The sequence below is a fragment of the Nerophis ophidion genome, linkage group LG02, assembly GCF_033978795.1.
Source record: "Nerophis ophidion isolate RoL-2023_Sa linkage group LG02, RoL_Noph_v1.0, whole genome shotgun sequence".
Classification (NCBI taxonomy): Eukaryota; Metazoa; Chordata; class Actinopteri; order Syngnathiformes; family Syngnathidae; genus Nerophis; species Nerophis ophidion.
This window is the reverse complement of record NC_084612.1, coordinates 39880809-39908443: the sequence shown is the minus strand read 5'-3', so window position 1 is coordinate 39908443 and position 27635 is coordinate 39880809. Positions and strand designations below refer to the sequence as shown.

At 37.5% G+C, this 27635-nt stretch overlaps 1 protein-coding gene across 4 annotated transcripts in view; it reads left to right on the top strand.

Annotated features, from left to right (window-relative positions):
* The window catches only part of LOC133540699 (transcription factor SOX-6-like), a 213816-nt gene that overhangs the window by 91905 nt on the left and 94276 nt on the right, over positions 1-27635 (top strand). For all 4 annotated transcript variants that reach the window (XM_061883555.1, XM_061883544.1, XM_061883536.1 and 1 more), the window contains one exon: positions 16615-16704. In XM_061883555.1, the coding sequence (XP_061739539.1) occupies positions 16615-16704 (90 nt within the window). The remainder of the gene's footprint in view (positions 1-16614; positions 16705-27635) is intronic.

The window sequence follows — 27635 nt, the reverse complement described above, 5'->3', positions numbered from 1 at the left end:
AATTGAAAAGGGATATACAGCTTCTATTGTGGCTTAACCAAGTCGAACAACAGTACATTGACCAACTTAACAGCGGGAAAGTGGATGTTTAATCTTTAATACGCAACAATTACTTTAACGTATATCAAGTACTGTGATTGCTATTACTGTATAGTGAAAAGTTTCATTTATCCACTAATTGTGTCCAAAATGTAATGAGTGGTATTATAATGCACTCATTTAGTTTCCCCATTTATCCTGGAAGTAATATTCTTTGAATTCATACCGCATTGAACATATCAAAACAAAAATAATTACTGACCTTTGGTCTTACACTACAGTAAACAGAATGTGTGTGTATCCCTAACAGGCATATCTGTAAACAAACTTGAGATTCAATAATTAACTTTACTATTTAAAAAGGAAAATGCCTAACTGTAGAAATTAATGATGCTCTCGCCTTTTTTGTTTGGTTGCCTCAAGTAATCATTTTTCAAAAGTGAAATTATAATGCTCTGTTGAATATGAGGATATTCCCACCCACTCATACACTTCAAGTATCTACAGCTTTGGTGCAAAGTACTGCAATTGTCAGTCACGGGCTTCATTTTGTAATGTAATGTGTTAGTTTCTTTGATATCCCCCACTTTGGTTCCAGCTAAGCACCGTCAGTCGTTTATGATGAAATAAAGTTTGGATGTCTATACAAGACACTTGGCTTCACTGCAAATGAATAATGCATTCGCGTGGGTCCTATTAGTCTGTTTTTGTCCTTGTACATTCAGACAGCCATTAATTTACTAAATCACACAACAGCCATGATCAGAGCACTTCACGTTTTCTCGCACACACTTATTAACATAGAGGAATTAATGTGAATGTTTTCCAGCATTGATTAGTGGTGAGGTTTCAGTTTGACAGCTACATAGCAGGGTGCCCCAAAAATATCCCTCCTATTCACGGCACCTGGTACTTACATTTTTATGTTAAATGTTTATTTATTAAAAAACAGCGCTTGGACCCAAATGATCATCAAATGTAATGTATAAATTAAAATCAAGTCCATGACGAGGATTCCTCTCATAAGCACTGAAAGTAATGTCTAACACTAATAAATAAAGCACCCACACAACCATACAGCCCACTCCCACTGCCACACATGCTTTATCAGGTTTGTAAAATCCAATTAATTCAGCAATTTTCAATAAACACATTGGATTATTTTTTTATATGTATATATAAAGCCACTTCTCTTTTTGCATGTTGCATTCTTGATGATTGCATTGAATAGAAAAGTTAATTTTGCTCTCCAAGCATTTGGTTCTAGTTCTTAAAAGTGACCTTGTGGGGTAGAGAGCGGAGCAGCACAGCAGCTCTTTCCAGCTGCACACATGGCATCCATCGGGGGCACAATCACGCACAGTCCCAACACCTCAGGCTCGGACATATGTTGAGTTTTATTTCATTCTTCTGACATTAATCCTATTCACCAGCTGTTCTGCCAGCTGCCACTCTCCGGCTTAAGGGGAGATTGCAGTTTTGGGGGCTCTGAGTACTGGTTTATCTTGGCTGCTCACAACCTCCTTGCAAAAGTTTTGCATCTTTTTTTCTGTTCTTGCCCTCTTCCAACTTAAAGTAAAAACTTCCCTTCAACCTTTTTCTGGATTTGATTACCCCCCACAAACATCAGTCGAGACCGTTTACGGCTGCATTGCCTCTGAATCAAAATGCTCCAAACATCTTTTTTCATTACCGTTTTAATAAATACAAATGAAAAAAGGAGGCAATGTGTCGATGCCCAGCACTACTTAGCAACAAGCACATCAGTCTCCTGTCATCAAACAGTATTTCTGCAGGATTAGACTGGGCTTGGCCTCAGCCTGTACAGTTATGATTATTGACATATTGGGCCTGACATAAGTCACATTTATGTGCATTGTCTGGAAGCACACTCAAGTGTTCTCAATGTCATTTCTGCTGAGGTTCGACCGGGGCAGGCTGCGAGCAAGGGCTGCAATGAATTGATCATTGCTCACTGCTCACTTTAATAATTCAAGCCTGATTGCCACCGAGTGCCGCAGTAAAATGGATTGGGAGAAGTCACATGCTGCTCAGCTCAGGAGGTGAAGCCTCCCGGGGATGCTTAATTCATATATGCTTGATAGACACATGTTCTATTTAGAGAGGTCGGGGTGCTGTGTCTGTGTATACGGCCTCTCCAAATGGCCAGGTCACCACTATGGGATTAACACCTAGGTCCGTTAAAGGCACAGATTCAGGGGGAGGTTACCGCCTGTGGAAAAAAAGAGCTTAAGTGAGCTAAAAAAAAACCTACTTCTGACAAGTTGCTTGTATATATTTCCGCTGACAAAAATATTGTTTGTTAATTAGCCATACAATAGGAATCCTATGTAGCACTTATACTGCCTATAGAATAAATGTATTCACCTTTTTATTAACACATTAACATCTTTCACTAAAGAGTGTATTATCTTGATGACAAATTGCATGCAAATGTTTGAGGTGGGTGTCTAAGAAGGTGTACTATATAATGTAGGGGACGGCAAGGCGAAGTTGGGAGAGTGGCCATGCCAGCAATCTATAGGTTCCTGGTTCAATCCCCACCGTCTACCATCCAAGTCACGTCCGTTGTGCCCTTGAACGAGACACTTAACGCTTGCTCCTGATAGGTCCTGGTTGGCAACTCCCGCCATCAGTGTATGAATGTGTGTGTGAATGGGTAAATGTGGAAATAGTGTCAAAGCGCTTTGAGTTCCTTAAAGTACAGACTCCGTTTCCATATGAGTTGGGGAATTGTGTTAGATGTAAATATAAACGGAATACAATGATTTGCAAATCCTTTTCAACCCATGTTCAATTAAATGCACTACAAAGACAAGATATTTGATGTTCAAACTCATAAACTTTATTTTTTTTTGCAAATAATAATTAACTTGGAATTTCATGGCTGCAACACGTGTCAAAGTAGTTGGGAAAGGGCATGTTCACCACTGTGTTACATCACCTTTTCTTTTAACAACACTCAATAAACGTTTGGGAACCGAGGAAACTAATTGTTGTAGCTTTGAAAGTGGAATTCTTTCCCATTCTTGTTTTATGTAGAGCTTCAGTCGTTCAACAGTCCGGGGTCTCCGCTGTCGTATTTTAAGCTTCATAATGCGCCACACATTTTCTATGGGAGACAGGTCTGGACTGCAGGCGGGCCAGGAAAGTACCCGCACTCTTTTACTATCAAGCCACGATGTTGTAACACTTGCTTGGATTACAACATATGTTGCTCCAAAACCTGTATGGACCTTTCAGCATTAATGGTGCCTTCACAGATGTGTAAATTACCCATGCCTTGGGCACTAATACACCCCCATACCATCACAGATGTTGGCTTTTGAACTTTGCGCCTACAACAATCCGAATGGTTATTTTCCTCTTTGTTTTGGAGGACACCACGTCCTCTGTTTCCAAATATAATTTGAAATGTGGACTCGTCAGACCACAGAACACCGTTCCACTTTGCATCAGTCCATCTTAGTTGAGCTAGGGCCCAACCAAGCCGGCGGCGTTTCAGGATGTTGTTGATAAATCGGTTTGGCTTTGCATAGTAGAGTTTTAACTAGCGACCAACTGTAGTTACTGACAGTGGTTTTATGAAGTGTTCCTGAGCCCATGTGGTGATATCCTTTACACACTGTTGTCAGTTTTTGATGCAGTACCGCCTGAGGGCTCAAAGGTCCGTAATATCATCGTTTACGTACTTACTGTACCAGCTCTGTTGTCATTAGGATGCCGACTGCTGGGATGGTCATATATTCCCATTGTGATAAAAAATGTCCCATAATCCTCACAAACTAACGGGGGGTGTGTGTGTGGGTGTGGGGGGGGGGGTGGTGGGGAGGAGGGTAACAAGCGCTTTTCGTGTCTTTCTTACCAGTTACTGGTCCTAAATGGCAGTCAAAGTGACCCAACCTGTAGGATTATATCCTCAGCCATCTCTTGTCCAGGTGACATGCATGATTTATGATCTAAAATAAAGTTACAAGGAGTAAGGAAATGAGGAAGCTGCAGACCACTCGATGATGTAAACATAGGCACACACGTAGTGATCACATCGCTGATATAAATAGTTTGTCTCCATTAGCGCTTATTATACCTATATCACTAATAGTTGTTTAATATTGAAGTATTGTTGGCACTTTTTAAATGGTTATTTGTCAGATACAATGGGTGGAATTAAGAATGCACAAAAAAAAAAATCGGGTATAGCTCGGTTGGTAGAGCGGCTGTGCCAGCAACTTCAGGGTTGCAGGTTTGATCCCCGCTTCCGCCATCCCAGTCACTGCCGTTGTGTCCTTGGGCAAGACACTTTACTCGCCTCCTCCCAGTGCCAACCACACTGGTTTAAAAAAAAAAAATGTAACTAAGATATTGGGTTTCACAATGTAAAGTGCTCTTTTTTCCTTTCCTTTGCATTTTGCCACTACACTTTTATGTTTATAGGAACTGCCACTAGTGTTAACTTTGTAGTAAAAATGCCCACCTGGTGACTTATGACGTTGGTGGAAGGTTGATGATGATTTTACACAGACAATGTCATCCATCCACTTCTAAATTTGCACTTCTCTAAGTGAAATGTAAGAATGAAAATAAAAACATACATACAGCACATTGTATTACATTTTTTACACCTACTAAATCACTAAAGTCAGTCTTGTTAAGTTTTTAGCAACCATGAATCATTCTGTTAAGGGCAACCTATAACCCAGTGGTTCTCAAATGGGGGTACGGGTACCCTTGGGAGTACTTGAAGGTATGCCAAGGGGAACGTGAGATTTTTTATAAATATTCTAAAAATAACAACAATTCAAAAATCCTTTATAAATATATTTATTGAATAATACTTCAACAAAATGTGAATGCAAGTTCATAAACTGTGAAAAAAATACAACAATGCAATATTCAGTATTGACAGCTAGATTTTTTTGTGGACATGTCCTATAAATATTGATGTTAAAGATTTATTTTTTGTCAGGAAATTTTTAGAATTAAGTTCATAAATCTTGGATCTTTATTACAATCCCCAAAGAGGGCACTTTAAGTTGATGATTACTTCTATGTGTAGAATTCTTTATTCATAATTGAATAATTTGTTTATTTTTCAACAAGTTCTTAGTTATTTTTATATCTTTTTTTCCAAATAGTTCAAGAAAACCACTGCAAATGAGCAATATTTTGCATTGTTATACAATTTAATAAATCAGAAACTGATGACATAGTGCTGTATTTTACTTCTTTATCTCTATTTTTCAACCAAAAATGCTTTGCTCTGATTAGGGGGTACTTGAATTAAAAAAAATGTTCACAGGGGGTACATCACTAAAAAAAAGGTTGAGAACCACTGCTATAACCCCACATACTGTACGTCCAGCACTTGTGTCAGTGGTGATTGAAATAAAACTGTTTGCATGTTCCAAGCTCCCAAGGCATAAGAATGGGTTACAGTAGGTGAGGGGCCCGGCTGCGCCATGTCCCCGCTCTGTGCAGGTCCCCAGTCTACAAACCGGGCTAGGTCCGCGCCGCCCTCCCATCCCTCTCTGTACCTCCGCCCTTGCCCGCAAGATAGCGGCACGCTGACAAACATGTTCACCGAGCGGAATAATGATTAGGTCTCAGTTAAGGTGCAGGTGCGCCACAATAATCCCATAAAGGTGGACCTTTTTATTTATGCATTCCAGAACAGGTAATTACAACTTTGAAAGCTGAAATAATTTAACTGTCACAAAAAGTCTTCTTGAAATGGTAGAGGTTATTAAGACTGTTGAAAACGAGGAAAGGTAATTGCCTGTAAATGAGCGACAACGCACTGTTGTGCTCAGAATGTTTCCCCCTCTCTCCTCCCGGCTCCCTCTTTAGCATTTGCATTGTGCGGCATCACCCGGGTGTGTAACCTATTGCGTTCCGATTGCTCCCTTGCAATTAGTGCCCTTTTTGTCTTCGCTTCAATAACGCCATGATTATGGAGACTTCAGGAGTATTTGTGGCACTAACAGCTGTTGTCTCAGGGACTACCGGCTGAATGACAAAAACATGTTTTCTTTCTGCATTTCACTTCCCTGCCTGCCTCTTCTGATTATTATGTTTTATTTGGTGTGATGATGGGGGTATCTTTTTAGTGTGTCTGTGATTAAGATATTCAAAGGGAACTCCTTGAAGCGTATCCCAGTCGTTTTCCTTCTTTAAATCAATCTCGACTTTTGATTTGTTTCCCTTGCAGTGGAGAGTGGATGGCAAATTACTCTAGAAGGCATTGTCTGACTGGCATTCACAGAAATGTGAGCCTGAATTAAACATGCCTGTAACGCTAAATGCAGACGGATCGAGAGGGAGGAAGAGCTTTCAAAAGTATCAATAACCTCCTGGCTTTTTCTGACAGATATGCACAGAATCACCTACAGTATGCATTTTATGTGACTAAATCACTTCCTTTTCATACATCACTTGCAACAAAGTCATGTTATATATTTTTAAATACAGTACTCCCTCCATAAACCCTTCATTAATACTTTCATATATTTTTAGTAACAGCGGATTGTACTGTGAATGTGCAAGACACAATGTCAGCCATTCACTCAGCTCTCAGGTTTTCCAAATTTTGACTAAAATGCATTTGGTTTTCTCAAATACATCTAAACACTTTGTATGACGTAAGAAAGAAAGAAAAAAATATGTTTGATATTGAGGTTCAGGAAATACTGCGATGAGGTGGCGACTTGTCCAGTATGTACACCGCCTTCCGCCCGATTGTAGCTGAGATAGGCGCCAGCGCCCCCCGCCACCCCAAAAAGGGAATAAGCGTTAGAAAATGAATGGATGGGGGGTTCAGGAAATAACCCATAATGTCAAACTCAATGTCACATTGTTTTCTGTATGTCCTTTGCTGCTCATTGGGATTAACAATGCCCCTTTCTCTTGTAAGAAATATTATTGTTTAGATGTTAGTGTCAGTTGAATATTCATTCTGTAATTACACATTGTGTCCCTTGTAAATATATCAAATATAAAATAAAAGACACATGCAACAGTATAGCGTTCTTAAAGAAATTATTAACAAGCCAATGATGACTACTGTCAAAATTAAATTGTTCTTAATCCATATTTTGATAAAGAGAAAGTGAGGGAATCTTGCTTCCTACTAGAGCGTGCCAAAGTTAATGGGGTAAAACAAACCAAAAAAAGTGTTCAGATTCTAAAGGAAAAGCTCTTAAGCAACACAAATAATATATGTTTTTTGTATTATTTGTATTTTCTTACTACCATTTCTTGGTTCTTTGCATATTTACTAAAAAGCGCCACTGATTTCCTCCCGACTTTTTACTTGTGTTGCTGTGGTCAGTGGTGTAGTGACAAGTTAGGGGGGTGCCTATTTGTATTAACTAACATTGCCTCCTGAAATTCAGCCAGCGGAATACATTCTTTCTGAGTCCAATCAAACAGTATGTGTCAGTAGTTCAGCTTTGAATCCATTTAACTGATTCAAAATCTGAAGGCAACCCTTTATAGTAAATGACAAGAGACATGTTGCTTAGCATGAAACATAGGACTACAAATCCAATCCGAAATATCCCCCACAGACTGTTATCCTTGACTTGTGGCTAATTTCTCTCTAGATAGTCCTCTGTCTTATTTGCCGGCGGCTTTTTTAGCTCAACAAACACTCAAACGTGAGTATCATCTTTCTCCCAGGAGAACGGTGCACACGGAGAGGCTCAGATTGTGGCGGCAGGCAGTTGAAACAATTTCATTGCTGACAACACAGTGTAATCAAATACCCACTGCTGCGTGTTGAGACAAACCATTTTGAAACATCAACAAATGTCGTTAGTGGAACTGTTGAGTTTGGAAATTTTGATGCGAGTTGTTGGCCGTCTTTTGTCCCGGCATTATACTCTCTGTGATCACTTGGATATACCCTGGGCTAATTTTATTAAATAGTGACATGGTCTAATTCAGGGGTCTCAAACTTAATTTACCTGGGGGCCACTGGATGCAGAAACTGGGTGAGGCTGGGCCGCGAGAAAAGATTTCTTAAAAAATCTAAAATGCACTTTTTAATGAATTCACCGTCTATGAATGGCTTTCCAACCCCTCACCATTTTCCGGGAAACTCCTGAATTTCAGTGCACCTCCCGACAATCTACCGGTGCAACTATTTTCCCGAATTTGTCCCAATTTTCACCCAGCCAACATTATTAAGGGCTGCCATGACTGCACTGCCTCTAATGTCCTCTACAACAGTGGTTCGCAACCTTTTTTCAGTGATGTACCCCATGTGAACATTTTTTTAATTAAAGCACCCCCTAATCAGAACAAAGCATTTTGGTTGGAAAAAAAGAGATAAAGAAGTAAAATACAGCACTATGACATCAGTTTCTGATTTATTAAATTGTATAACAGTGCAAAATATTGCTCATTTGTAGTGGTCTTTCTTGAAGTATTTGGAAAAAAAGATATAAAAATAACTAAAAAACTTGTTGAAAATTAAACAAGTAATTCCATTATAAATAAAGATTTCTTCACATAGAAGTAATCATTAACTTAAAGTGCCATCTTAGGGGATTGTAATAGAGATCTATCTATATTCATGAACTTAATTCTTAACATTTCTTCACAAAAAAAGAAATCTTTAACATCAATATTGATGGAACATGTCCACAAAAATTCTAGCTGTGAACACTGAAAATTGCATTGGTGCATTTATTTTCATAGTTCTTGAACTTGCATTCATATTTTGTTGAAGTGTTATCCAATAAATATATTTATTAAGTATTTATGACTAACTGCTATTTTTTGGAATGTTTTTGATAAATCTCACTTAACCCTTGGCATACCTATACATATTGTACCATCTATAAGAGAACTAGTGCTCCACAACTTGTCATTGCGCACACAACACAACTAAAGTAACAACTCTAAATCATGTTGTGCGAGACTTGTGCAGAACAACGTAAACGGCTGCAAGACTTACTTACTCAACAGCCATACAGGTCACACTGAGAGTGGCCGTATAAGAATGACAAACATATGTTGGGAGAACATCCGCACCCTAACGCAACTTAAACACAAGAGAACAAATACCCAGAACACCTTGCAGCCCAAACTCTCCCAGGCTACAATATACACAACCTCAATCGACGCAAGTAGGGATTGTGAGGGTGTGGGGGGTTGGTGGTAGCGTGGGTGTGTGTATTGTAGCCTGGAAGAGTCAGGGCTGCATGGGATTCTGGGTATTTTTTCTGTTGAGTTTATGTTGTATTACTGTGCGGAGTGGAGGCGGAACTGCTAGCTTACACCAGAATGAGAAACATAGTGAGGTAAAAAAAATTAAGCTATTGTCCTGTTTTTGGAATATTTTGACTTCAAACCGAATGAGCAAGTTCAACCTATCAGTAAGGACAAATGAACCAGTATGCCCAATTTATGGTGGCCAACCGGGGCAAAAAAAATTTCCCAGTTTTCACAACTAGAGAATAAACTGCACATTAAGATGGTCAATATTTATTCAAGGGCAATTTTTGCTACCAGTGGTAGAGTCCATTTCCTTATTTAGGATAATCAAAATTCATTGACATTTACAAGGGTAAAAATATTCACGAGAAATACAAGTTTATTGCATTTGAAAGGACAATAACATCGGTGAACAATAATATTGTTTGTTGACATTGATTTGTGGGACAATATTTTGTCCAGCAAAATTTGTTATCAGTCCAAGCCGAGTTAAGCTTTTCTACCGGCAGCAATGACCTCGACAATGCAGAGCAGCGTACAAATGCCAGCAAATCATGTTGTGTATGCAAACAAGATCTCAATTGGACAATTTTACATCATGAACAAATAAACAACAAGCCCAGTTGTTTATTTGCAAGATAACAGAAGACACCATACAGTTTGTAAAAATAAAAATAAAAAAGCCTGAAGAGAGGCATCTTGATTTTTCTACATGTGAGGACATAGATTTAGCATTAAAGCCTCTAATAACTTCACAAATCAGGTTTAGAGCGAACATGATATTCTGACACGATGCTGGCTGCCAAGTACATTGTTTGTGTTACAAATCGACCTTGAAACATTGTTTTGTCAAGATTTACGATGATCAGGCACTGTTTCCATGCACTATATTAAAGGGGAACATTATCACAATTTCAAAAGGGTTAAAAACAATAAAAATCAGCTCCCAGTGGCTTGTTTTATTTTTTTAAGTTTTTTTCAAAATTTTACACCTCCCGGAATATCCCTAAAAAAAGCTTTAAAGTTTTTGATTTTCGCTATTTGCGATGCGACTGTCCATTTCCCTGTTACGTCATATAGGGCTGCCAATACAAAAAACATGGCGGTTACCACAGCAAGATATAGCGACATTAGCTCAGATTCAGACTCGGATTTCAGCGGCTTAAGCAATTCAACAGATTACGCATGTATTGAAAGAGATGGTTAGAGTATGGAGGCAGATAGCGAAAACGAAATTGAAGAAGAAACTGCAGCTATTGAGCGAATAGCTATTGACGCTATTCGGCCATAGCATGGGTGTACCTAATGAAGTGGCCCATAGAATTGCTGCCTTATTAGCATCGCCGGTAAAATGTGCGGACCAAACGATCAGGACTTTCGCATCTTGTGACACTGGAGCAACTTAAATCCGTCGATTGTTAAGTGTTTGTTTCGCATTAAATGTGGGTATCTAGTTTCAAATGTACATACATATAGCGTAAATAGCATGTTAGCATCGATTAGCGTAGCATGTTAGCATCAATTAGCTGGCAGTCATGTTGCGACCAAATATGTCTGATTAGCACATAAGTCAACAACATCAACAAAACTCACCTTTGTGATTTCGTTGACTTAATCGTTGCAAATGCATCTGCAGGTTATCCATACATCTCTGTGCCATGTCTGTCTTAGCATCGCCGGTAAAATGTGCAGACACTCTGGCACATTCAATGTGGGTCTGGCGGCAGATTTCTTGCCAGTGGTGCAACTTGAATCCCTCCCTGTTAGTGTTGTTACACCCTCCGACAATACACTGACGAGGCATGATGTCTCCAAGGTTCCAAAAAATAGTCGAAAAAACGGAAAATAACAGAGCTGAGACCCGGTGTTTGTAATGTGAAAATGAAAATGGCGTGTCTATTACCTCGGTGACGTCACGTTCTGACGTCATAGCTACAAGACCGATAAACAGAAAGGCGTTTAATTCGCCTAAATTCACCCATTTAAAGTTCGGAAATCAATTAAAAAAATACATGGTCTTTTTTCTGCAACATCAAGGTATATATTGACGCTTGCATAGGTTTGGTGGTAATGTTCCCCTTTAATCTGATTTCTCAAATAGTTAGTTTTTTTGTATTGTATACACTTTCAAGTGCCCATGCACTTTCTCTAAAGCGCATGGATTTTAGCGTGGTTAAATGGATTCCTATTTTCTAACATCAATGAATTTCAAATGATCTGTTCTTTTAATTTGTGAAGCAAAATAAAAGTATCCTCTTCATGACAATAAATGCTAAATTTTTATTGAATGGTACCGGCTTCTGGGTTGCAACTCGTGTGTTGAGACTGACGCATGCATGACACGAAGGGTCCTCTCCGGCTGCAAACACCCCCTTGAGAGATCTGGTTTCCAGTCACATAATCCAGGTGTTAGTCTGAATTTTCAAAAACCAAACACGATCAGATCAAGGTGTTTCCACGCGCGATCGCAGCTATTTTGGATACAACACTTCTCAGAAGGCAAGAGAACTTTCGAAATTTCAAACAATCAGCTGTGATTCTACTTACCGGAAAACTTTGTCCCTTTCTCCCGTGGATGTGATCATAATAGGCAGTATGTGACTACAAATATTGCTTTATGGATGTGACTGTGAAATGGCCAGGCAGCGTGCATGATGCCCGCATCTTCGCTAACTCTGCCATTATCGCGCAGCTGAAAGATGGAACCATCACCTCGTGTCCCAAACAGTTTATCGCATTGTCTACTTTCTCATGTCGCATAAAGATTTGATTAATTTATGATGGCTCAGGTGTGATTCACTACAATAGGGCCCCACAGCACACTGGATTCCACTTCATTGAAATACCACAACAGTGGATATTGTTCAAAGGAGATACATTTTAATTTAAACACTTGCATACAAAACACAGCAAACAAACGTAAAATGCACAGCAAACAATTTACAATATAGCTCTTTTCAATAACTTCACAGTGAAGTAAAGTCATCTACTGAAGAGCTTGGAGCAGATGAACCCTTTTCTTATTTTTGTTTCACGCGTGCGTGCTCGTTCCCGTTGCGCCGGCGGACAGAGAGGTGCAGGGGTCTTAAATGGTAGCATTGTTGTGTGTGGACACGGATAAGGTTAGCTGTGATTTACCCTGGATAACCTTAGTGTAAACAGGGCCTTAGTGCATGGGCATGTACTCAGTTGCTTTGTTATTGTAATGAGGGGAAAACTGGTATAGTTTATCATACCAATTTATCTTTCAGGTGTTAGGTTTCTCAATCGCTTAACCAGTTTACCCACATCAAAAAGGTGGCTACGTACAGTATGCAGGAAGACAATATTCTGATAGTAAATGGACATTGAACATTTGGCAAGTGGTTCTTTACTTTCAAAGTGCCACTTGGAAACACCAGAAGTCTCAGGGAAAAAGGTTAAGGGCATTTTTCCAGCTAAGAGAGCACCAGCCCCAGAGGAGACAATGCAACCCAGACAGGCTTAGCAGTCCAAAAAAACATTCCCCCTCTCATTGGGAGCATGTCTTGGACAAACACTCTTGTAGTTTTGTCTTGTATGTTGCTATCTGTGCTCGTTGCAGAGTGGAGGAGGTCTGTGCCAGGCGAGGGTCCATAGAGACCGCTGGAATCGCTGGGGTTGGAGGAAGTTGGTCCGGGTCCAGTGGGGTGATGTGGGCTTGGTGACAAGCCAAGCTGTCTAGTGCAGCGATGCTGGGAAAATGTAAATAACAGCCTGATAAGGGCTATTGTTTTCATTCCATTCTCATCCCAGCTGAATGGCCTGGTCCTGAGCTACAGAGCATTTTATCTTAAGAGGGGGAGGTAAAGCTATGGGAGGGGTAGGGGATGTGAGAGAGTTAGGCGCCCTCATAAGAAAATAAAAATAAACACACAAGATTCTTCTTTCGTTGGAATTAATTCTCCTCCACGTGAAGAGAACAAACAGCAAACTTTGCTACTCCAAAACATCCATATGTTTGGATTACTATTTGATTATCCCTTCACATTTTTTTATAACAAATATAAAACTTTGCCATTTATAATCCCTCTAAAGCAGTGGTTCTCAAATGGGGGTACGCGTACCCCTGGGGGTACTTGAAGGTATGCCAGGGGGTACGTGATATTTTTTTTTAATATTCTAAAAAAATAGCAACAATTCAAAAATCCTCTATAAATATATTTATTGAATAATACTTCAACAAAATATGAATGTAAATTCATAAACTGTGACAAGAAATGCAACAATGTAATATTCAGTGTTGACAGCTAGATTTTTTGTGGACATGTTCCATAAATATAATAATAATAGTAATAATAATAATAATAATAATAATAATACATTTTATTTGTAAAAAAGCACTTTATGTTGAGCAAACAACCTCAAAGTGCCACAGTGTAAAAAATTGTAATAATAATAATAAAAATATAAAAATAAATAAAATATTAAACTAGAAACAGCCCAATAGCTAGAACCAGCATGTATGTCTATAAAAAGGCTTTTTTTTTTTAAAGGGTTTTTAAGCCTTTTTCAAAAGCATCCACGTCAAATATTGACGTTAAAGATTTCTTTTTTTGTGAAGAAATGTTTAGAATGAAGTTGATGAATCCAGATGGATCTGTATTGTAATCCCCAAAGAGGGCACTTTAAATTGATGATTATTTCTATGTGTAGAAATCTTTATCTATAATTGAATCACTTGTTTATTTTTCAACAAGTTTTTAGTTATTCTTGTATATTTTTTTCCATCTAGTTCAAGAAAGACCACTACAAATGAGCAAAATGTTGCACTGTTATACAATTTAATAAATAAGAAACTGATGACATAGTGCTGTATTCTACTTCTTTATCTTTTTTTCAAACAAAAATGCTTTGCTCTGATTAGGGGGTACTTGAATTAAAAAATGTTCACAGGGGGTACATCACTGAAAAAAGGTTGAGAACCACTGCTGTAGACGAATCAAAAATTCAAATAAACATTTATTTGATGCATTGAAATTATTTTTCTTAAAATATGTGTGCATAAATCCTAATTAAAAAGACATTGCAGGCATTAACTATTGACTTTAAGCACACATAGTTTAAACACAATAGATTGTCTACGTTGATTTGGGTTAGTTTTGTTGACAGCGTCCAAATGCTGAAAAATGTTTGAAAGTTATTTTATTGACTAATCCAGGGACATTATTTAGCCCTTTCAGGTGGAAGGCAGGGAGGAGAGCGGTGCATTCCAGCTGTAGCCTCTCCTGTCGGAAGACTTGGCAGGTTAGGTCTGGCCCATGCAGTGAAGGGGATGGAGAAGAGAGGGAGTGGCTGTTCTCTCGGGAGGGAGGTGGAAGGGAGGGAAAGGACTGGAGTAGAATGGAAGCTGGCACCACATTATCTCCACCAGTTGGTGCATTCCTTAATGATCAAGTGCTGGAGTAGCATCTGTGATGAGCGTGTGTGTGAATGCTCAAAAAGAAAAAACAGGAGCATATGTGTGCATCTTGATTCCTGACATGTGTTGACTATATTTGTTTAATCCCCCTTTAGTATAAGATTTTTCTTTTTGAGGGTGTAAATGTCATGCACCAATGTTTCTTTGACAACCTTTTATTATTTCTGGTTATCGTGTTGTCTCAACTCCTGCCAGCTTTTTTCCCCTTAAGTTTTAAAAAAAGAGATGTGCCACACAGGAAGTGAAGATACTCACAAACACACATAACCTTTTCTCCCTCCCTTGTCAGGTCAAGGGTACACACTGTGAGCTGGGAATTGGAAAGTCAATAAAGCAGAAATAATGTTATAATGACCCCCGATCTGAAGACGTCCTGTCGACCCTATCACGTTGAAGGAAGTGGACAATCAAACAAAATGGTCACTCTGCTTGATCTCTGTGAAAGTCCTCCTTAAACAAGGCAACAACAAACAACTGACCCCCGTTAACTCCCTCGTCCCTCTGAAGTTAGTGTGTTGTTCGAGAGAGCAGTGGTGTTTTGTCAGTGAAAGCTGAACTGAGAGATGAATAGGGGGATACAAGGAGACGACGCCTTTGTACAGTGTCTTTTTAACGCTTTAAATCTGTGACTGATCATAACGACTGTAAGAGTAACGTGATGAGTAGTTTCACACAAACACAAACAAAAGTTGATCTCACCAGAATTATATATGGTATTGTAATCTTAAATGGATGTCGTAACGTTAACTCATAACAAAGGAGTTGATTAAAAGTCGTCATTGCATTATTAGGAAACTTACAGATTTATCAATTGTTGTTATGGAAATGTTTTGTTTTCCAAAAGGGATTGGAGACTTTCTCTGAATGTTCGGATTTGAATGATTTTACACCAGTGTCATATTGAGCAGGGGCATAGCTCAACTTCCTGTAGTTTTACATGACATATTTCCTTCTCAAACCAAATGCACATTCACAAGCTTCTGCTTGTTGTAGCCTAGTAGTGCACTCAAAGTGACTCTAAGTTAAGGGCATACTCAAAGGGGATGTCTGCAAGGTCTTTGCGCAGAAAGTTAACATGTTAGGACTGCACTGACTTTGCTTCATGCACTAGTGTCACACACCACTTATATTGACCTGCATTACCTGAATTTTGCAACCAATATCATAAGAATTGTATCTGTTCCACGACTTACCTCTGAGGAAATTTAACAAACTGGTTGCAACAATTTGATCCACGCAGCTAGTAGCAAGTACTACTCGCCGAGATCACTCCCTTTCTTAGTCTCTTGTGGTATTTAATGGCCGTATATACCACCGGAAAGTAACTCGGTCCTTCGTGTAATGTGCCATGACAGAAAAAAAAAATAACAACGGTGCAGGTGTGGTAGGAAATGTAATGTTTCATGGAAATTTCCCAACAAAAATAGATAGACCCCTTGTCCTTCCGCGCGTGTCGCAGAGCAAGACCAACTTGCCTGACAAAAAGGAGATGGTGTAGGGCTAACAACTCTGTGGACATAGATTCAAGGTAGAGGTTTGCTCTTGCTGCTGGTTTTGATGAGAACAAGTTGACCTCCAAGCAGTGCTGGGATGGCAGAGGTCTGGGTCAGTAAGCCCAGTGTGTTCTTAATCAGCTATCCCAGCGACAGCATGGCAGATTGCAGCCATTCCTCCCCTGATTCATTGTCTGCTGGACAAATGTTAATTATTTTTTATCATTGGCAGCTATGTGAACGCTTGCACCTACATAGTCTATGTCTTTTCATTTATTAGGAGTCAATGCCGTTATGCTATGCCTTAAATGTCTGCATTATTTTTCAGCTTTTCTCACATTTGAACAGAAAGAAATACTATTATACATCGCCACATTATCTGAAATGATCTTTTTTTTACAGACTCGTCATGTATGGAGAAACTACTTTCTAAAGACTGGAAAGAGAAGATGGAGAGACTCAACACCAGTAATCTTCTAGCTGATGTAAAAGGTAAACCAAGAGCATAATGATCACACCAAGTGCAGTCCTACATGCAGCACAACACATCCCTCATCCCTATCAGCTGCTGCATTATCTCAGAAACAACTTTGTACTCTTAAATAAGACAAAGGCCTTTGGCTGCACTCCTCTTTGAGATTCCCCCCATTTATCTTTTGTTGGAATGTCCAACTCTCTCCCAAGTGCTGCATCTTAAATTCTGGCCAATTTACACTTATTCTCAATCTCTGACCGGCATACTGCAGTCATCTCCATTTGGAGGTTTGCAGGTTGTTTATGCCTCCTGGCAATTGTTAAACCCCGTGTTTGCTGGGGTGTTACTAAAAGCACATTCAGGTCCTCATTGTGTTTGCCTCTTAGTTGACTCGCTCCACTCTGACAGTGAATGGCCCGGCCCGTGTTGCATATCAAGCCCAGCACAGTACAACACAAATCAGTACTCCCCGAATATGGTTGTTTATGATAGGGTGAAGGTGGGCCGTGGATGGGCAGGGCTGCTTCTTAGTTCTTAGCACCGACTGTTACTGAGAGTTTGAGTGTTTATACAGCACAGGAAAGCACAATACCAGCTGGCTGATAACACCAGGCTGTCACCAGCAATTCATGTCCTCCTTGGTAATTTATTTTAGCAAAAGATGCTTTGTTTCATTTTCATGGCAAATCCTCCCATCTCTCTTATTGCAATTGTTCCAAATGAATGATTGGTAGACTGGATTAATTGTGCTTGTGTCTTGTATGCTGTGTGTCACTATAGATCAAAGTGCACTGTGTAAAATAGTTTGCGGGATTTAACCTTTAGAAACCCGCTGAGTTAAATTACAGTCAAGTAATTTCCGCTACTGATGGATGATACACTGCAAAGAGGTAGGGAGCCTGATAATAAACATTACAGAACATGTCTGTTCATGAGTTATAGAGACAGTCCGTACACCTCAGTTCCTAATATAAATGCTTCTGCTATCACAGTGGCAGCCATAGGTTTTTAATTAGCGTGCCATTTCATATGACTGTAGACATTTCAAAGGGCTGCTTTGTGCTCCAGCTTACAAATGTCTCTCTCTCCCCTCTCTGCGTTTGATGTCTGCCTGATGTAAATACGGGCAATTAAAAAGGAGTCCAGGGTTGGAGACTCACAAGGTCTGCCTAATTAAAATACAAACAAAAGTGCCACGCAGAAAACACCTTCTGATTAAGATCTCAAGTGTTATGATGAAGCAGAGGTGCCATTCATTGTTTGGTTAAAAAATTAGCACAAAAGGAAAACATCCCTGTCGGTTTGAGATGAATAAAAGAAAGTGGATAATATAGGCTGACATACGGACTGTGTATTCTTGTATTTTTTTCTGTGCTAATCGCTCATCATTTACTCACCCTATTACACTGAGCAAAGCTTTTGTTGTTTTTCTATCAACAGACTTAATTGTTTTACTGCTCAGGAAAGTGGTGGAATCTGCCAAGAGAAAATAATTGAATCTAACAGTAGATGCGACACAATTTGACCCTTGGCCCATTTTGGAGCCTTTAAAAAGGGTTAAAGATTTCACATGGGTAAATTTAAAAAAATAAGTATGTCCGGTTAATTGTAGAGTGTCAATTGTCCATAGGTGTAAATTTAACTGTTAATGGCTGTTCATATATGACCTGTAAGTGACTACTAATTACCCCAAAGGGCATCTCACCTCTCATCAAAAGTCAGCTGGTAAAGCTCACTTGAACAAGATAAGCTGTTAGAAATTAAATAAAAAAATATTTGGTAGTTAGTGGGGCCCGTAACTGTATGTATGTATGTATGTATGTATCTATGTATGTTTTGTATTTGAAAAAAATTGCCACACATTTTTATTTATGCAAAACAATATACTCATTTAATCAAACATGAATTTAATTCGAAGCACGTTTTGCACAAAGCACAAAATTGGAAAATAACAATATTAACATAATTAATACATACATTTACAAGTCTTCACAACTCCACTTCGACTGGGAATAAATCCCAGTCCCAACACTTTTTAACCTTTGTGTAATGTTGATAATGTTACTCAGCCAGCGTTTTGGGGTCTGATGGACCCGTTGCATTTTGTCCATTAGACCCACAACGCTGGCTGAGTAACAACAATATGAACGTTGCACGGAAAATTTCTCTACCAGTTTCTGCATCCCTCCGGGTCTTTTGCGTTTTTGCACATGCGGTTCCCACACAAGGTTGCAACAGTGTTTGTCAACACTGTCTGCTCTCATTTTCTCGCACATTTGACCCTTCGATGTTCTGTTTACCTACACTCTGGCCTCCTCCTGTCTAGGCCTGCTGTGTGTGTGTGTGTGTGTGTGTGTGTGTGTGTGTGTGTGTGTGTGTGTGTGTGTGTGTGTGTGTGTGTGTGCGTGTGTGTGTGTGTGTGTGTGTGTGTGTGTGTGTGTGTGCGCGTGGGTGGTACACAGAACATCAATTTCCACACTTCTATTAGCCCTCGGTCCAGTGGACCCGGACATCTTATATGTAATAGAAATGTGTAGGGGGGATGGGGGGGTGTAAGGTGTGTGGTCATTAAATATGTATTTTGATATATGTTCTTCACAGAAAATGAGCCAAAGTCAGTGAGTCTCAGTTTGAAAAATGAATTAATTGTATCATTTTTCTTTTAATAAAAAATGAAAACGGCTCTCACCGACCCGAACACCACTCAATCACTAACAGTGTGCAGCATGGAAGCTAGTGTAATCACAATGATCAACTAATTGTATTATTATATTGTGCCAAGACCCAACATGGATTAATTTGTTTTATATTTAGATTATGTTGAGGGTCAGTAAAATAAATGGTCCTTGGGTGCAGACAAGGTGCAACAGTAACAAATTGAACAGTGTGAATGGTTATTACATATTTTGTAAATTAAAGTCATTCACTGGCTGAAGTACAGCATTAGTATGTCCAGCTTGTAGTAAACTGCAAAAAGTCAGTGTCCAAAAACAAGAAAAAAAAATACAAAATGAGGGGTATTTTATTTGAACTAAGCAAAATGATCTGCCAATAGAACAAGAAAATTCGGCTTTTCAAGACTTTCCAAAACAAGTAAAATTAGCCAACCTCAAGGAACCCAAAAATACCTTACAATAAGTATATTCCCACTAATAACATGTGCACTTTTCTTGGTAGAAAAAAAGAGACCTTTTTGCTCAATATGTTAAAAATATTCTCAGATTAAGTAAATGCTAGTGGCATTATCTTGACATAATGATATGTGCTTGGCATCATGATTTTTTTTTCATGCTTGAAGTAAGAAATTATTACTTAAAAAAAGTAGTTTTATACTTGTGAGTGTTAATGACACAGCTTTGCATCAGTTGATATTCTAGTTTCAAGTATGTTTTACTCAATATAAGTCATCAAATCTCAGCAACAAGCTGTAATATCTTATTAAGATAGTTTAGGACCAAAACCCTTAAAACAAATAAAACACTCTAACATAAAATCTGCTTAGTGAGAAGAATTATTTTATCAGACAGAAAATAAGCAAATATCAATCTTATTTGAGATGTTTAATCTTACTTGGATTTCAGTTTTTGCAGTGTACCGTTTTCTACTTAACAATGGCTGCATTCGTCCTATCCACGTATATTTGTCCATTTAGGTATTTTACCAGAAGTTAAAAAAAAAAAAAAAAATTACAAGATTGAACAGAAGAGTGTCTTCACAATCTGGCCTCCATTTATGTCTATAGTCATGTTTCCTTCTAGTCAAATACTGGGCAGCTGTATTTGTTTAACTTGTAGATGGCCACTTGACACTAGATACACTTCCTCTCTGTCATTTTAATGTATACTGATTGGTAAGCTTATCAACATAATTTTAACCAAATACATGGACCGTATTATCAAAAGCAGCAGGAAAAAAGCAGAGTATGACAAAAGCATTTTTTTTCACTAGTCTGTTCTTCAGCAAACTACATTATTTGTTTTCATACCCGAGTTTAGCTACCTCCAATCTGCATGCTCAATAAAGAGGGAGATTAAATCACCTGAACAAAACCACAAAGCAAAAAGGACGTGGACTTGAAGCACTCCACACCAAAGAAAATAGGAGATATTAGAGTGAATGAGGGGAAAACAGAGTAGAGGTTGATATTTACTGAATGTGTTTACAGTAGATTTATTTTATCATAACATATACAGTAAGCATCAACCAGGACAATAACATGTGATGTTGCTATAATGGAGGACGTTCACTTCAACACATTTTGGTGGATTTCCTGCAAAAAAAAAACAGTTACAAACTGCATTTCTTGGAATGCGTCGCTGCGAGTATTTGCCAACCGAACGGTAGTAATTCACATTTTTAAGTATAGAAAACACCATAAATTAACAAATATCTTCACTATTCTGCCCCACTTTTGTATGTCAAAGTCAAACAGGCCAAAATATTAGAAACACAAATTATACTTTATTAAGTTACATTATTAAAAACAATAGTTCAATAAAACAATATTTTTATAAAGCCAGAATTTAAGGCAGAGTTCTTGGAATTTTCTGCTGGAGATTGTACCCATCAAAGTGATCAGTGCACCCCCAGTTGTAGAAGAATACAGTAATACACAGTCGTGTGGTAGATAAGGTCGCTCTATGCTGCATGCATGGCTATGTGTAAGGGCCTTGAGCCTGCTTCTCAACAGCGCTGTTTACGTTTCCCTGCTGAGTGCCAGTTTCTGGGGGGGTGGCAGGGAGGGCGTAAGAGAACGAGCCAAATGCGCATGAGTGTACTCAAACTGAAGGAAAATATGTAGTTACTAAATTGGAACACAAGCCGTATTCATTCTCTCGGGAATTTTCAATAGAGAGGAAAAAGTTTAGCATTGTACACTGGCTTTAAAATGCGCAGCTTGAAATCTGAGGCACGGAAATTGTGGCACTTGCACTGTCACAATCAATTTAGGAATGGTGTCTACATGACAGTGGTCGGGTGCACACAGGCAGCCCTGTGGCAAGCAGATAAGTGGAAGCGCTTTAGGAGGAGAACACAGGCCAGGGCGGGCAGCAGCTGGGACAGATTTGAGCCTAGGCCGATACTACCTGTGCTCCACAGACTCTGCCCTAATTGTTCAGCCAAATGATAACATTATACACACATAAACACACATAAATGTATGTATATGTACATATATATATATATATGTCCATCCATTTCTACCGCTTATTCCCTTCAGGGTTGTGGGGGGCGCTGTATATATATACATATATATATATATCTATATCTATATATATATATATAGATATAGATATATATATATATATATATCTATATATATATATATATATATATATATATAGATATATATATATATATATATATATATATATATATATATATTTATTTATATATATATATATCTATATATATATATAGATAGATATAGATATAGATATATATATATATATATATGTATATATATATATGTGTATGTATATATATATATATATATATATAGATATATGTACATGTATGTATATATATCTATGTATATATATATATTTGTATGTATATATATATATATATATAGATATATATACATGTATGTATATATATCTATGTATATATATATATTTGTATGTATATGTATGTATATATATACATGTATGTATATATATATATATATATATAGATATATATACATGTATGTATATATATCTATGTATATATATATATTTGTATGTATATGTATGTATATATATACATGTATGTATATATGTATATATATCTATGTATGTATATATATATATATGTATGTATATATATATATCTATGTATGTATGTATGTATATATATATGTATGTATATGTATATGTGTATGTATATATGTATATGTATTTATATGTTTATGTATATGTGTATATATGTTTGTATATGTATGTACATATATGTATGTACATTTATGTATAAATGTATATGTATATATATGCGTTTATATGTATATATATGTAATTAAATGTATATGTATACATATGTATACATACACATGTATATATACATACATATATACACACATATGTACACATATATGTATATATATTCATATATACGTACATGCATATATATATATTCATATGTACATATATATACATATATGTGTATATATATATAGAAACATATATACATAAACATATATATATATATATATATATATATATATATATATATATATCCTGTATGTGTGTATATACTGTGTACATGTGGTATCCAGTCCGTCTTCTTTTTTTTTTGTTCTGTTTTTTTTGTTCTAATAATATATATATATATATATATATATATATATATATATATATATATATATACATATATATGTATATACTGTGTATATGTGGTATCCAGTCCGTCTTCTTTTTTTTTTGTTCTTTTTTTTTGTCCTAATAATATATATATATATATATATATATATATATATATATATATCCATCCATCCATCCATTTTCTACCGCTTATTCCCTTTCGGGGTCTGTAAGGATATAAGGATAAGATCACGGGTACAAGCGGCCGAAATGAGTTTCCTCCGCCGTGTGGCAGGGCTCTCCCTTGTGAGATAGGGTGAGAAGCTCTGCCATCCGGTAGGAGCTCAAAGTAAAGCTGCTGCTCCTCCACATCGACAAGAGCCAGATGAGGTGGTTCAGATATCTGGTCAGGATGCCACCCGAACACCTCCCACGGGAAAGACCCAGGACACGTTAAGAAGACTATGTCTCCCGGCTGGCCTGGGAATGTCTCGGGATCCCCCGGGAAGAGCTAGACGAAGTGGCTGGGTAGAGGGAAGTCTGGGCTTCCCTGCTTAGGCTGCTGCCCCCGCGACCCGACCTTGGATGAGCGGAAGAAGATGGATGGATGGATATATATATATATATATATATATATATATACATATATATATATATATATATATACATATATATATATATATATATATTTATATATATATATATATTTATATATATATATATATATATATATATTTATATATATACAAAGTGTATATAAATATATATATATATATATATATATATATATATATATATATATATATATATATATATATCTGTATGTATAAATGTGTGTGTGTCCGTGTGTGTAAGTGTGATGAATCACAAATCATATTGTATTAATCATGATCAGACTTAGAATAATCATGTAAATTAATTTCAGCCTACAATCTCTTTTACCTTAACCGTTATACAGTCAGTGATCAGATCAATGCCTACTGTATTTCAGTACAAAAATGAGTGCGGAGACTTCATTACGATTATAGCCTGAAATAACTTGGAATGTGTTTTTGTACACATATTTTGAATCACCTGTGATTGATCATGATTATTCTGAATTTTCATATATATATATATATACACAATATATATACAATATACGCTATATATATATATATATATGTTTTTTTTTATATTTAATACCTGCGCGTTTGTGTGTGAGTGTGTGTGTGCATGTGTGTGTGTGTGTGTGTGTGAAATAAATGATATGATACATAAAAGGGCCCCCACTGCAGTATGTGGGGTCATACCAAATAACTGTGTCCAAAATGATGACTACAATAAATGAACACCTCACATCTTACATTTGCACAAATAAACAACCAGCACAAAACCGTATCTGTCCATTTGCTCCCTTCCAAAATGCCTCAGTTAGCATTTTGTGCACAACACCTCAATCAAGTGTTTGCCCTGTGCACTCAGTTGAAATATGAACCACAGTAAATCATTATTCCTCAGGCCACAGTCGCCAGATGAATGTACTGAAGTGTTCAACTGTTTGTTTTTCTCCTCTAATGAATTGTGCAATTCAACTTGTGGAAATGCAGGTAAGAAAGCAAGTGTTTGTTTGCTGGCATGTGTGTTTGAGATTTACATTTTTGTGGCCTTCTGCGGGTTTGTATGTCTACTGACTGTACACGTTGAATACAGTACTTCAAATAGATGAGCGTGTTAATCATTTTTCTAACATTTGGATGTGACAAAGCTGTATCTTTGTCCCCATTAAAAAGGTACTGCCAGTATTTCTTGTCTTTCCAACCTCTAATAACACCAAATAGGTTATTGTTTTGAGTCAAACTAACACTTGGGTGAATATCCATAAAAACATGTTTCAGTTTACAGTTTATTCTGTCCAGTTTAAAAAAGTACGTTCTAATGTTTGACACTGTTTAAAAAAATTGTTAACGTCACATTATCTATTATAAGGTATTTGGTGGAATCCTTGTTTTTCACATTGAACCACAGCTCCACAGTACCATCAGCACTTTTGCTCTTCTGGATTGTCACACTACCAACACAATGCTTGACAGAAATATTTTTGGTATTGATAGATTACACTAAAGTACATTAATGGTTTATTTCTGTAATAATGTCTCTCGAGTAAATATACAGTGATAAAAATGAAAATAAAAATGTAAGGGGTGAACTGTATAGTATATTTTGGTGAAACTATCATCTTATGACATTGACATGGTCTCTTTAGTGCAGTGCATTGTAGCAAGTACATCCAGCTCTAATTGCCACATCACAAAAGATACTTAGGAACTTGCTTGAAGTTACATTTTATAAAGAAAAAAATATAACATGACCACCACCGACTGGCAACTGTTACCATTAGTGGTTAAATATACCTTGTATAGAAAGAAAAAGAGGTTCTTTAAGCAGCACTAAGTAAGTTTTCAACCTTCATAAAACGTTTCTCACCACGATAGGGCAAAACCATCCTTGTTCATCCATCCTTTGTTTTTGGAGTATAAATATTTGGGGTTTTGGCTCCAGCCCAGTCGTTGGACTAGTTCTGACCAATCTAAGTCTATGAGCACGAACTCATGAAGCTTTCTCAGATGAGAGGCTAAACGTCTTCTAGGACAAACCAAACAGTCCAGTTGCGATTGATTTACGGCCCTGAGATGACAATGACCTGCATGAATGAGAACATTCATAGACAACCTTCATAAAATATTTTCATAACTTTTGGGATGCTACATGGACTTACAACCATTTGATTGACTCCTCTGTCATGGCCTGAGGGAGTATATATTGCTTTTAATGGCACTTAGCGATATTGAGAAGGCTGCCATACAAAAATCTACAAATGTGCTGTCTTGCTATACGGCATACTTCACTCCGCCTTCCCCCGTTCGTTAATAGGACGGTAGTCGAATGTCTGCGTACTGAAAGAAGAAGAAGAATGCATTCATGCAATTACTGCTATCATGGCCAAAGCTCCAAAATAACCATAGAAACAAAAAGTTTGTCTGAGCAGACAAAAAAAAACAAAAAAACTTACCAGGATAAAAGAACAGTCAGGATAAACTTTGCCTGTGCTTTCACTCGCTGGCGTAAGCTCAAATACGAGGAATTTCAGACCGATGCTGCCTTGACTCTGTTCCTGCTGGACTATTAAGTGACTTTCGATGCTCAATGCCACCAGCGTGAGCGTTTCACCACTACTTCCTTCGGAAAAAATCTACCGACGGTCTTTCTTTGCTACGGACTTGCGTCCGCTCGGATATATTCTTGGTAGTAGCGTCATGTTTGTAGCGCAATCCACTATAATTTATTGATCTTGTTTGCTATTTAACATAAGCATAGCCATGAGAGAAATAATACTTGTGCCAATATCAAAGCGGACATAATGTCAGTATGACGCTACATGCGCTAGTCATGATGGTAAATGTGGTCTTCTGGCCAAACACTACTGCTTTGGTCCACTAGTGCCGCCAAAATCAACCAAAACTAAAAGTTCTTAAATGGAGCTTTAATGGAACAGCATTTTTTTCCTGATTAAGTACAGGTTGAATAGTGAAAATATAAAAACAAGTGTTTATATTTTTCACAATTATCAATTATGTTAAACAAAAATTACTTGATGGCCCGATTAATTTTTTTTTAGCAAAAGCAACTAACAATTTGCAATCATATTTTTGTAACAATAGGTCATACAGTCAATGATAGCTGACAATAGTAGCTAAAAATTGCTAAAATGCTATCATTAGCTAACAACATACAAAGCTAATGCGCGTGTTACATAAGTGCAGAGTGTCCTTTGTTACCTACTAGAAGCCGTAAGAGGAGGGGCATACTGCTTAAAACACATTGGAAAGTTAGCACCTTCTGGGCATCCGCCTAAGGTGGCAAATATCCACTTGAAAGATTGAATGTCCTATGTAACACAATGAAGTAACATTGTGTGTGTGTGTGTGTGTATGTGTGTGTGTGTGTGTGTTTGTGTGTGTGTGTGTGTGTGTGTGTGTGTGTGTGTGTGTGTGTGTGTGTGTGTGTGTGTGTGTGCGCGTGTGTTCATTTATTTATAAACACTCTCATAAAACGGATAAATTTTTTTTGTGTGTGTGTGAAAAACCCTTTTCATGTGTACATAAACAAAGGACGTGAGATTAAGACTGTTATCAAGAACTTAACAGAAGCACTTCAGTGTGCTAAAGCATGTGCTCTTGAATAGAAGCAATATAACCAACCACTAAGCTCTGATTTTACAAGTGCTGCGTATAACTTGTCCACCTTTGTTTTAAAGGCATACTCTATGTGTCAGTATTATTATTATAATCAATAATAATTATTATTATTATTAATATATGATAAAGACATAAGCCAATGGATCAGAGACCTTTTCTTTATCATCATGTGATGCACTTTGTTCCGAGCTGAGCAAATGCCACAATCTCTTCTTCATCAAACTGCATTGTTCGCCAAAATAATTATAAGAATGTAGTCAAACACTCAAAGATCAGCAGTAAGGCCACTGTTATTGTCCCTTGCTTTTCAGGGTCTCTGGCAATCATGTGAAATTATATGCCCAGGTGTGTTTCTATCTTGGTTTAAATGAAGTACTTTGAACAGTGTCAGGCAGTGGAGTGGTGCAGCTTTCTGACATTAGCATAATT